This window comes from Pleurodeles waltl, chromosome 7, assembly GCF_031143425.1.
Source record: "Pleurodeles waltl isolate 20211129_DDA chromosome 7, aPleWal1.hap1.20221129, whole genome shotgun sequence".
Taxonomy (NCBI): domain Eukaryota; kingdom Metazoa; phylum Chordata; class Amphibia; order Caudata; family Salamandridae; genus Pleurodeles; species Pleurodeles waltl.
In genome coordinates, this window is record NC_090446.1 from 1,420,842,304 (window position 1) to 1,420,855,001 (window position 12,698).

At 45.2% G+C, this 12,698-nt stretch overlaps 1 protein-coding gene across 1 annotated transcript in view; it reads right to left on the reverse strand.

The window, feature by feature from the left end:
• Positions 1-2,097, reverse strand: part of LOC138246435 (zonadhesin-like) — an 80,921-nt gene extending 78,824 nt beyond the window's left edge. The window contains exon 1 of the mRNA XM_069201046.1: positions 2,043-2,097. Coding sequence (XP_069057147.1) covers positions 2,043-2,082 — 40 coding nt within the window. The 5' untranslated portion in view covers positions 2,083-2,097. The remainder of the gene's footprint in view (positions 1-2,042) is intronic.
• Between the last annotated feature and the right edge of the window lie 10,601 nt (positions 2,098-12,698).

Consider the following 12,698-nt stretch of genomic DNA (forward strand, 5'->3'; position numbering starts at 1 on the left):
GTTATGTGACATGATGTACTACATTGAATGTATCAAGGAAGGCTTTTCTTTTGAGCTTGTAATCCATGCATTTGCATTAAAAGAGATGGATTTTGAGCAAATTAATCTAATCTCTTGGAGTACAGCTAGGACCAGAAGCTTCAAAAGAGCCTTTGTCAAGACATCCAGGGCACATTGGTCATTTTGATGCCCCCATGTATTTCTATAGCATAGAAATACCAGATGATTGGTTCTGAAAACAGCAATCATGTCATACACTGCCTTCCATGGGGATTTTCTACTTGCCTGCAGTGGGTTGGGGGGGGGGGGGGCGTAGAATCGGGTAGGTGGAGAAGGGCATCTCAGATCAATGACTGGAGCCTAGGACTAGGCAGAGGCCTAAAAATGCACACGGACTACTGAGTATTCTGATTGGGGAGCCAGTCAAGTTTATCCCACTGACAAGACTCCTCAGGCCTAGAGAAGGCCATCCTTTGCACCATATAACACCGCAAGCTGGTGAATCAAGCCAAAGGGCCCACGATGTGGGCCTGCCAGAGCTCTGACTAAGTACCAAATTAGAGATGTATGCCCCACCCAAGGAGCAAGACCCCCCAGGCCTGCGAAATTGGGCTTGGTAGCCTGAGACACTGACAGAACATGCCCGGAACGAAGAACCCATGTTCCTGGTATCCCGCAGCTCTGCCTTGACATCCCGTATAAGTATTAAAAAGGAAGGCTTATGCCTGGCAAATGTGTATTTTTCCAGGTCCAAATTGCAGTTTAAAACTAGAAAACAGGCTACAATGGAACACCTGAAACATGTTTAGAAGGCTACTTAAGTGGATAGCCTACTAGTAACATTTGATTTTCCAGTTCTGGGTATATGATACCACTTTACTTAGGGACTAATATGTAAATAAATATGGCAATAAGGTGTAAGCCAATTTGATCATGTCTTAGGGGAGACAACAAGCACTTTAGTACTGGTTGACAGTGATGAAGTGAAAAGAGTCCTATAGCCAACAAAATGATTTCAGCAAAACAGGAGGAGTAAGACAAAATGTTTTGGGGACTACCACCCAAGAGTGTCAAGTCTAACATGCAATTTGTGATTTTGATTACAGGTGCATTTTTGAGTGTATTGTCTAAAGCGAAATCTGCAATTGTTTTATCCCTGATGTAGGAAAGTTCTATTCCACATTAAGCATAATCCAGTTATGCATTGTAGATGCTTTTCTTTAAATGAGGTGTTAATGCAGTGTTACGTAGAGCTGCACTGTGGCTGCTTTAGTCCATTATTTGCAGACGCAGGAGCAGTCCTATATTTGAGTGCAACAATTTAAAATACTGAGATTGTGAGTTTGATGATCACTTGGATCAAGTGATGAAAACACAGAAGGGTTGGGGATTTAAAAAAAAAAAAAAAAAAAAAAAAAAACTCTTGATTCATGGTCAGTGGAAGCATGTTTTTACAAATCTGTTAACCTCAAGGCTAAAAGTTAAAATTCTAGGTTATTACAAAACATATCACAGTGTATGCTGATGGTACTTGAGTACGAAGAGCCATGGGCCACAAGTTGCATAATCATCATTGATCTGCATGGGAATAAATGTTTGTTTTACAGGTTCAGCTGGTTTATGGACATCCATCTAAAGATGGCAGAGAAGCAGGAACAGAATGCAGAGCAAGTGATAGCTGCATAAGGTTCATGTTTCAGCAGTAACATGACATTGTCTGTACTACTATAGCATGCAGGATTCAAATCCTTAAGTTAATTGATTGAAGTGGATGTTGAAAAATATTTGACAATTACATATCCCTGTGACACTGATGGTCAACAATGAAGGCAGAAGAGGTTCATCCTGTTTCTCTCAGAGAAAAGTTGTGATGAGGTTGTCTGGAGGGCTTTTGAACATATAGAGAATTCTAGGGATTGGCACGTCATAGCTGAGCAAATGAGTGCCTTAGTTTTTGAGCAAAACTGTCTTGTAAGGATTATCTCCCTGTTTATATTTCAAATTGGTTTGAATGTTTCCACGATTCAATGGCATTCACTCACCTGCAGTCAGTCCAAGGATGACGAATCCTCTCCTGTCCATGTTGAAACCCCTGCAATTAAATAATTACAATGACAATTACTTTTATTTTGAATCAGGAAATCTTAAAATAACACACCACCTGCTACATGATAACCTTATAATTATCATTATTAGTCACTCACATACCCAGCTTGTGAAAATAGGAACCACTGTTTTAAAGCACTGGAAATTGTTCTTCAATCTTGTTGAATACTGAAATCGCTTTGATTTGGTCTAAAGGTTAGCACTCTGTGGCAGTCCTGCATATATCAACAATAACTGTGCCCATTATTCACATGACACGCTACCAGTGAGTAAATGGACCCTTAACATGACTGAGTGTAAGAGAGACTACAAGGCAGTAATGGTTATCAATGGGTTCAAGAATCATACACACAGCTGTCCCACTGCGCTCTCATTTAAACCAGCCAGCTTCTTTCTAATGTAACCTACTTTTATCCTAAGAGCCGTTTCATTTATTAAGCATTTGACCTGAGGAAATTGTTTCTCATTAAGGTTATTATTATGTACAGAAAACCAACACAGACAGTCGTGAAACAGATCATTGTGAAGACAAGATTATAATGAAGGAAAAAAAGAAGAAAAAAAAACATGAATATATTTTGTGAGGGGACACTAAAAAAACATGATACCTAATGTTGTGGTATTGAAAGACTATCTTGTGCTGTAACTGCTGCCATGGGGCAGAAGGATCCATTTTCGGCATCCAGGGGGCTATAGCTGAATAGTGACACGGGCATTATTGTGATCACTTGTCATTGGTGGTCTCACACCACATGATTTGTGGCAGTGGGAGGGAGCAGAAGCCTTGTTAAGAGACCCATTCGGACTGCATGAAACCCAATCTGCCTTACTGCATTAAGGCTATGTGTGAGAAAACTGGGTTCATTGCAGACGCCTCCTAACTTTTTGCCCCCATGTTTCACTTTTTGCAGCTGACCAGTGGCTAGTGGTCATTTTTGGATTTGAACCAGGTGCATTCTGGGAGTTGGAGTCCTAACCCTCAAGGAGCAACTCGGAGGTTCTGGAACCTTGGGGTGAGTTATGGACTACTAAAGGACCTTCAAAGACCTTCTGGAAGAAGATTCAGATGTTTGGAGTACTTTTGGAAAAACAGCTCCATAAAGGGACCGACCCAACGTCGTGAGTAAAGCCGGCTTACCTCAACTGCGACCCGGCAAGACTTGCAGGTTCATCCCGCTGAAAAGCTCCGGCACCCCAGACTTCCAGGATTTCACCGTGAGCTCCTATAAAGGCAATCCGACGACATGGACTCAAAAACCGACTTGCTGAGGAAGGTTGTCCTACGTCAGAGGAATAAAGCTCCAGAAAAGTGACAAAGTCCAGAAGTAAAAAGTTGACCATGACTTCCCACACAGCGTATCTGAGGAGGGCTTCAGGGACGTTGGCTCCAAATTCAACTTCAGCCTGGACCAAGATTTCTGTCCTGAAAAACGTCTAAGTCCGAAGGTTGAATTCTTCACCGAGGTCTCCTTTGACGCACATCCGAAGAGGCCTCCAGGGAGGTCGGATCAGATTCTTGACTTAGTCCCGGTGAGAAAAATCTTCAGGAAAAAGACTAAGTACGAAGGTAAACTTTTGACTGAGGCCTCCCACTTGCTGTAGCCAAGCAGGGCTCCATCACCCTCGGCCTCAAATTATGACTTTGCCCTGGTCGAGTGCGAACAGATGACCAGATTGGCGCTTTTAGTTTTTATGTCCTAGATAAGATGCATTATTTTTTCATTCATATCTATGGTTCCCCTTATCCGATTTTAATTGTTTTGGTGTCATTTTAAAGATAAAACTATAATCTATTTTTTATAAATTGGTGTTGGATTTTTATTCTGTTTTGTGTTTTTCTTATTTGCAGTTTTGTGATTTTTAAATGCTTTATACACTTGTCTCCTATGTTAAGCCTGGTTGCTCATTGCCAAGCTACCAAGGGTTGAGTTGGGATTAATTTATTGAGACTTGTCTGGACCTAGTGGGGGTTAGTGGCCTATTGCTAAGTGTAAATACTTACCTGCCCTCACCAATGACTCCTTTTCCAACACTATGTGAATTGACAGCAATGTTTGTCTGGTGTGAATGTGAACAATGGCCAACAGGAGGAAAACATGAATGCAGGAATAATTTCTCTCAAATGCCATGGCCCAAGTCTTGAGAGGACACAAGTAGGACAGGCCCATGGACAATGTAAAATTCACCTCACCAGTGGCTGCTGTGCATGAACTACAGGAAAACACTAAGGGACATATTTATACTTTTTGGTGCAAAACTGCACTAACGCAGTTTTGCATCAAAAAGTTTAGCACCAGCTTGCACCATTCCTGAACTCCAGCTGGGCGCCGTATTTATGGAATGGTGCTAGCCGGCGCAAAGGGTTGAATAGCGTCATAAACAATTATTTTAGCCGGGTGGGGGTGGTGGTATGGGAGAAGGGGGTTTTGCACCCAAAAATGACATTAGGCTGGTTAGAGTAAAAAATAAATGACTCTAACCAGCCAAGCGTCATTTTCTCCCGCAAAACCATCCATACTACATGACTCCCATCTTAGAAAAGACAGGAGTCATGCCCACCACCCCAGTGGTGAGAACAGGGGACCAGTGTCCCCGGGCATTGCCACTGCACCCTGTGCCATGCAGGGGGCCCCAAGTTGGCCCCCCGACGGCATTTTAATTAAAAAAAATATATATTACCTATAATTACCCCACTTACCTGGGATGGGGTACCTCATCCTCCTGCTTCCCTCTGGTGTGGGTGGGGGTGTTCTTGGAGGTTGGGGAGGGCACCTGTGGACCTATTCAATTGTATTTAACCATGGAAATGGGTCCACAGGTCCTCTAACGCCTGGTCTGACCCAGGCATTAAATAATGGTGCAAAGCAAGCTTTGCACCATTATTTAGCCCCTCCTCCCACCCGTGCATCATTTTAGCAGGGGGGATAAATATGGGGCTATGGGGTTAGCACCATTTTTTTAGATGGAAATGCCTGACTTGCATCTCATTGACGCAAGGTAGGTTCGCACATCTAAAAAAAATGGTGCAAACTCCAATATTTTGACGTTAGACGTGTCTAGCGTCAAAATATAAATATGGAGTTTGTTTTGAACCAAATTTGTGTTAAAAAAAAAAAATGACACAAATGGAGTATAAATATGCCCCTAAATCAGGTCCTCAGCATTTAATCACGACCCAGGCATAGTTGCCCACACTAATTCAAACCTGAATATTTCCGCTACCAGTTCTGGACTAATTGCAACAGGCATGAGACCGTGATCATGTAAGTCAGAAGTTGGGTTTTTGAGGACATTGTGTTCAGTTATCCTCAGATTTGAGCCCAACAGCTTTGGTGAGAAAGAGAGCCTTCTGATGCAACAGGAACAGTCTGAACCCATCATGGTGGTGGTTACTTTGAGTCACCTCATAAAACAATATAATAGTGTGCTTGAAAGTGACACTGCCACCAGACAATTATGTAAGTGTCACTAGAAAATCTCCACATGTTGGAACACAGGAGTAAAGGCTTTTATTGGGCAGAAGTTGTGTGCTGCCACAGAAAAGTGATTGGTCTATACACAGCTTTGAATATTTGGATTTTAAGGTCTGGTTTGACAGCACAGCTTTCATCTGACCTTTTAACCAACATCAATATTTTTTCTATAGTGCTTCAACACAAATACTTATTGATTCCCTTGCTATTTTCTTATAATGCCTCACATCGCCGTACAGCATTTCTTTAAAATGAGACGCATTGGCATTGCCAATGTTTGTTTGTTGATGGATAGCTGTTTCGTTACCAGCTATGGAGGATGAGCTTCACTTGTTTCTTTTTGTATTAAAATCAAATCATTAACATTTATAAAGCGCGATACTCACCCGTGCGGGTCTCAAGGTGCTAGGGGAAAGAAGGGGGGGGGTGGTTTATCGCTGCTCGAACAGCCAGGTCTTTAGGAGTCTCCGGAAAGCAGAGTGGTCCTGAGGCTGGTGGGGAGGGAGTTCCAGGTCTTGGCCGCCAGGAAGGAGAAAGATCTCCCACCCGCCGTGGAGCGGCGGATGCGAGGGACAGCAGCAAGTGCGAGGCCAGAGGAGCGCAGGTGGCGGATGGGGACGTAGAAGCTGAGGCGTCTATTGAGGTATTCCGGTCCCTTGTCGTGGAGGGCTTTGTGTGCGTGGGTGAGAAGTCGGAAGGTGATCCTTTTGCTGACTGGGAGCCAATGCAGGTGTCTCAGGTGTGCGGAGATGTGGCTGCTGCGGGGTAAGTCTAGGATGAGGCGGGCCGAGGCGTTTTGAATGTGTTGCAGGTGATTTTGGAGTTTGGCTGTGGTCCCGGCGTAGAGGGTGTTGCCGTAGTCCAGGCGGCTCGTGACGAGGGCGTGGGTCACGGTTTTTCTGGTGTCGGCGGGGATCCAGCGGAAGATCTTACGGAGCATGCGGAGGGTACGGCGTTGACTTGCTTAGTCATGGTGAGAAGAGGGTCCAAGATGAAGCAGAGGTTGCGGGCGTGGTCTGTGGGGGTCGGTGCGGTGCTGAGGGCCGTGGGCCACCAGGAGTCGTCCCAGGCGGACGGGGTGTTGCCGAGGATGAGGACTTCAGTTTTTTCCAGAGTTCAGCTTGAGGCGGCTGAGCCTCATCCAATCTGCGACGTCCTTCATACCCTCTTGTAGGTTGGTCTTGGCGCTGGCGGGGTCCTTGGTGAGGGAGAGTATAAGTTGGGTGTCGTCGGCGTAGGAGGTGATGTTGTCGTGCTTGCGTACGATGTTGGCGAGGGGGCTCATGTAGACATTGAAGAGTGTCGGGCTGAGTGATGAGCCTTGAGGTACGCCGCAGATGATCTCGGTGGGTTCTGAGCGAAACGGAGGGAGGTAAACTCTTTGTGAATGGTTTGCGAGGAAGGAGGCGATCCAGTCCAGGGCCTGGCCTTGGATCCCGGTGGAGCGGAGGCGTGTGATTAGGGTGCGGTGACAGACGGTGTCAAAGGCAGCCGAGAGGTCGAGGAGAATGAGGGCGACTGTTTCACCGTTGTCCATCAGGGTTCTTATGTCGTCTGTGACTGAGATGAGGGCGGTTTCAGTGCTGTGGTTGGTTCGGAATCCAGTTTGTGAGGGGTCGAGCAGGTTGTTGTCTTCCAGGAAGGTGGTCAGCTGTTTGTTGACAGTCTTCTCTATTACTTTGGCTGGGAAAGGCAGAAGAGAGATGGGGCGGAAGTTTTTCAGGTCGCTCGGGTCAGCCGTAGGTTTCTTTAGTAGGGCGTTTACTTCGGCGTGTTTCCAGCATTCGGGGAAGGTAGCAGAAGAAAAAGAAGAGTTGATGACGGTCTGGAGGTGCGGGCCGATGATGTCGTCGGCTTTGTTAAAGATGAAGTGCTGGCAAGGGTCCGAAGGGGCACCGGAGTGGATAGAGTTCATGATGGATTTGGTTTCTTCCGTGTTGATGTGGGTCCAGTTGTTGAGGGTGATGGCCGGGGATGCGGGTTCGGTGGTGTTTGGTTGGGTCTGGTGTCCGAAGCCGTCGTGGAGGTCGCTGATCTTGCGATGGAAGAAAGTGGCGAGGGATTCGCACAGATCCTGTGAGGGCGTGACGGCGTTGGCGCTGGGGTTGGAGAACTCCTTGACAATGCTGAAGAGTTCTCTGCTGTTGTGGCTGTTTTTGTCCAGTCTGTCGGTGAAAAAGTTCCTTTTGGCAGCGCGGATCAGGTGGTGGTGTTCGCGGGTAGCGTTCTTGAGGGCGCTCATGTTGACAGCGGTGTGGTCCTTGCGCCAGGCTTTGTCAAGGTCGCGACAAGTTTTCTTTGATTGTGTCAGAGAACCAGAGAGGTTTTTTGGTGTTGGTCTGTCGATGCGTGCGTTTGAGGGGAGCAAGGTTGTCTGCGCAGAGTGTGATATGTGGCTCGGTAAATGTTGCTGTCTATTTTACCACCATATTTAGGGGTGGTTTTCCCAGCGTGGGTTCATAGCAAAGTAGAAATGGCCAAGCGAAGGATTCAATCAGACTTCAGTCACTAATATGTGTGCCATCGATTGTGTGCTTTGACTATAGCACAATTGCCTATGTGCAGACTGCGTTTGTTTGATCTTACTAGAGGCTGCTGTTGTTCAATAAACTACAGTAGTATTCTAAGGAGACTTTTCCTTGTGTAGCTTTAACGTGGCTCTTTCAGTCGGTAAAATAGATTGCAGCAAAGTCTTTTCTATGTCGCTCATAAAAATATATATTTAAATAATTGGGTGAGCGGAAATTGGACTTCACAACTCCTTACTCAGATCTAATGGAGGCCGAGTATTCATCAAGGGGCGAGCAAGTCGAAGCTCCTGGATGTTGGTGGCCTACATTAAAAAATTAATTAAATGGCTCTGCTCGCCCGGAGAAATAACTAGTTCTGTGGCTGTGAGTGGGTAAAAGAACTTAGAGTTTTGTAACAGTCATGAGATCTATTTAGAACCGATTATGTGTATATTTATTTTAATCTTTCTAATAAACTGATAAATCACTTACATTTTTCAGATGTTGGCAGTTTTTAAAAATCATTCTATGATCATAACCATGAGTTTGTCAAATGTTCCTTTATGCTACTAGATCCACTTAAAACTAAAAGCACATTTGTCCGCTGCCCCTTCATGTGTTGGATGGGGTGTAATGGTGTTACCTCATTCAAACATAGGAAGAATTCGTCCAACAGGTTTAAGCTGTCCTTGTCCCTTTACCCATTGCTGTCTAGAGGGCATTGTCAGACCTGGCATCCTTAACATGGTATCCCCTGACGTTTGACTTCTAACCTCCTGTTTTCTTACTTTATTTTTACTGGCTTTAGGATTCTGTGCAATCTACCACTCCTGACCAGTGCTAAAGTGCAGGTGCTCTGTACTCTAAACATGATAACATTGGCTTATCCAGAACTAGCATATTTAATGTACTTAGAAGTCCCTAGTAAAGTGCACTCTATGTGCCCAGGGCCTGTAAATTAAATGCTACTAGTGGGCGTGTCACACCGATTGTGCCACCCACCTAAGTAGCCCTTCAAACAGGTCTCAGGCCTGCCACTGCTTGGCCTGTGTGTGCAGTTCTAAACTGCCGTTTCAACCTGGCAAGTGATCCCACTTCCCAGGCCAAAGCCTTCCTTTTAACTACAGTTAAGTAACCCCAAAGTTAGGCCCTGGTTAGCCCCAAGGGCAGAGTGGTTTTAAAAAAGTGCACATATACTTTTAAGTTTAACATGTCCTGGTAGTGGCAAGCTATTAAATTCATTTTTCACTACTGGGGGGTTACCTTGAAGAAGCCTTTAAGTGTATCTTCTTGTTGATTAAAGGTGGAAATGTGTTTCTGTACTCGCAATTTAAAAGCACAACTCATGGAGAAGTCGGATTTAGAATTTTAGGTCTGAAAATGCCACTTTTAGAAAGTTGGCATTTTCTTACTTTAATCACTCTGTGCCTCTGCCTGTCTGAATACGCATCTGGGTGTGTGACAGTCACACATCAGCAGACATAGCATTTTGATGGTCATCACAACATTGATGGGTCTTCCTGAGCTAGATGGGAGAGAGGAACTGACAATTACACCTGTCTCTGCTCACACAAAGAGCTGCAAAACCCCCTGTAGAGTGCCTGGAGCCAGGGATGGAAGGGCAGGAACCTTTTGCACTTCAATGGCCTCTCTTTGAAGTCTCCCACTTGAAGTCTTGCACTTCATAGGCTCAGCTAGTTATAAGTACTGGACCCCAAAATCCCACCAAATCAGAACTTTGCTGGAACCAAGGACATTCTGCCTGGAAGACGACTGTGGTGCTGCAGGAGGGACTGCCTCTTTGCTAACTGCTCTGCTGTGATGGCCTGTTGCCAGCTGATTGCTGTGCTGTAGAAGGGACTGCCACTTTGCTACCTGCATTGCTGTGCTGGCCTGCTGCTTCTTGCCTTGGTGTGGAAAGGACTGGACCTGCTCTCTATTTCTTTGCACCAAAGTTTCTCGGAGGGCTTGCAGGCTTGCCCCTTGTTCTTGAAGTCTCAGGGCCATCAAAGCTTTTCCTCCAATTCTGCTCATGGGCTTTGTCATCTGCGAGTCCTACCCTTGCCTCAATTGCCAATTCAGTCCTGGACCTTAAAAGTGGGTTTTTGCAGCTGTTTTCACCGGAAAGTGGCGCATTGAGGTGGTTGCGCCTATCGGATCCAATGCATTGCTGATTCAACGATGACACGGTACCTGACTGAAAGGTTCAACTATGCCAGCACGCTGATCCGAAGATACCTCTGTATGACACAAGAACAAATTGCAAACATTACAACGCAGCTTGACGCCGATGTGAGACCTGATAATGAAACTCGACGATGATGAATCTACCATGCAACCTTAATCTGATTTACTGGATTTTTATAGTTTTGTTCTGGTTTTCCCCAGATAAATATTCTCTATTTTTCTAAAGAGGTCTGAAATCATTTTGTGACACTGTTACAAGTGTTGCACAAACACTTTACACATTGCCTCTTAAATTAAGTCTGACTGATCTGTACCAAGCTACCAGAGGGTGAGGACAGGTTAATTTAGGCTGTGTAACGGACTTATCCTGACTAGGGTGGTGGTCCTACTTGAAAAGGATGCACACCTCTACCAACTAGAGACCACATTTCTAACAGACATATTTAAACTCTGTGGAAGATTGTTTTTCTTACATGTAAATTTGATCCTGGAAGGTAGCAAGCAGAAGGGGTTACATAATAATCAAATACAAATTACAAAATTCGGCATATAATTCTCAGTTCAGGACTCATGGTTAACATTCAATTTTCTACTCACTACCAATTCGAAATAAAGACTAGCTCCAGGCCGTTAATCACTCTGCCTAACATGACCCTTTCACCTACAAGTCAATGATTTCAGATGTGTTAGTTTAAGCAGTTGAATGGAACCAAAACATGACACCAACACCCATAAAGCATTTGGCTGTCAAAAGCAAATATCTGAATGAGAAACAGTGGTCGTAGAGACCTGTACAGGATAGAGGTGGTCACCCAAACAAAGACCTTTCATGTGAAAGGGAAATAAAGACAATTCTGAAGCTCACCTGCAGAAACAATGTTCTAGAAAGTCCAAGCACTTTTGGCATGGGTCTGTCACTCTAGAAAATCCACAAACCTCCATATAGGATGAGCCCAGCATCCACCCAGAAATGGTCTGTAAAAGCGGACTGAGAAATGATACTAATTCCAGAGAGTCTTCTCAATCTAGACAGATGCCAGTAAAAGTCCTAAATTACCAACTCATGTCAAGCAGAACCTCAACATTGTCAAGATTAACTAGAAGCCTTTTACCCTATCCTCCAAAACAATACATTGGACACTGTTAGAAATGGGGTCTTTGGTTGACAGTCAGGTTACCCCCTGTTCAAGCAAGGACCCTCACTCTAGTCAGGGTGAAAGAGAATCACCCTCAGCTAACCCCTGCTTACCCCCTTGGTAGCTTGGCAGAGCAGTAGGCTTAACTTCAGAGTGCTAGGTGTAAAGTATTTGTACCAACACACACAGTACCTTAATGAAAACACTACAAAATTATGCAACACCAGTTTAGAAAAATAGAAATTATTTATTTAAACAGAACAAGACCAAAATGATAAACATCCAACATACACAAGTCAAGTTATGAATTTTTAAAGATTAAATTCAAAAATAGCTCTTAGAAACACAAAATGCTTCGATGAGGTGTTAACACAGCGTCATGACGGAGTCGTTCCCAACAATCCGACACCAGCGGCGCAGGACACAGAGTCGCATAGACCCCCAGGTACAGTACCTTGGTGAAGAAATGAAATCGAGCCGATGCGCAAAGTCGGGGATCGCTGCGTCTGTGCGAAACGTTGAATCCGCGCACTTTGAGCAGCGTTGGTCAAAACGTGGTGCGGCGACTTCCACGGAGTTGCGGACTTCGTCGGGGCTGCAGTGATGTCGGGCCTGCAAAGGTCGTCGCGTTCCAGCAAAGATCACGGAGTTGGGTGCAGGCGGCGTCACTGGATTCAGCAGCTGCGTCGGTCCGAAGTCGTCCGAAGTCGATTTTCTTGAATTTCCACCAGCTTTCCTTCCAAGGCCCCAGGGACTGGATAGGGCACCACTTGTAACAGCAGGAGTCTCTCCAGAGACTCCAGGTGCTGGCAGAGAGAAGTCATTGCTGTCCCTGAGACTTCAAACAGGAGGCAAGCTCTAAATCAAGTCCTTGGAGATTTCTTCACAAGATGGAAGGCACACAAAGTCCAGTCTTTGCCCTCTTACTCTGGCAGAAGCAGCAAATGCAGGATAGCTCCACAAAGCACAGTCACAGGCAGGGCAGCTCTTCTTCCTCAGCTCTTCAGCTCTTTTCCAGGCAGAGGTTCTTCTTGTTTCCAGAAGTGTTCTAAAGTCTGTGGGTTTGGGTGTCCTTATACCCAATTTGTCCTTTGAAGTAGGCCTACTTCAAAGCAAAGTCTCTTGTGAATGTGAAATCCTGCCTTGCTCAGGCCAGGCCCCAGACACTCAACAGGGGGTTGGAGACTGCATTGTGTGAGGGCAAGCACAGCCCTTTCAGTTGTGAGTGACCACTCCTTCCCTCCCTCCTAGCACAGATGGCTCATCAGGATATACAGGCTACACCC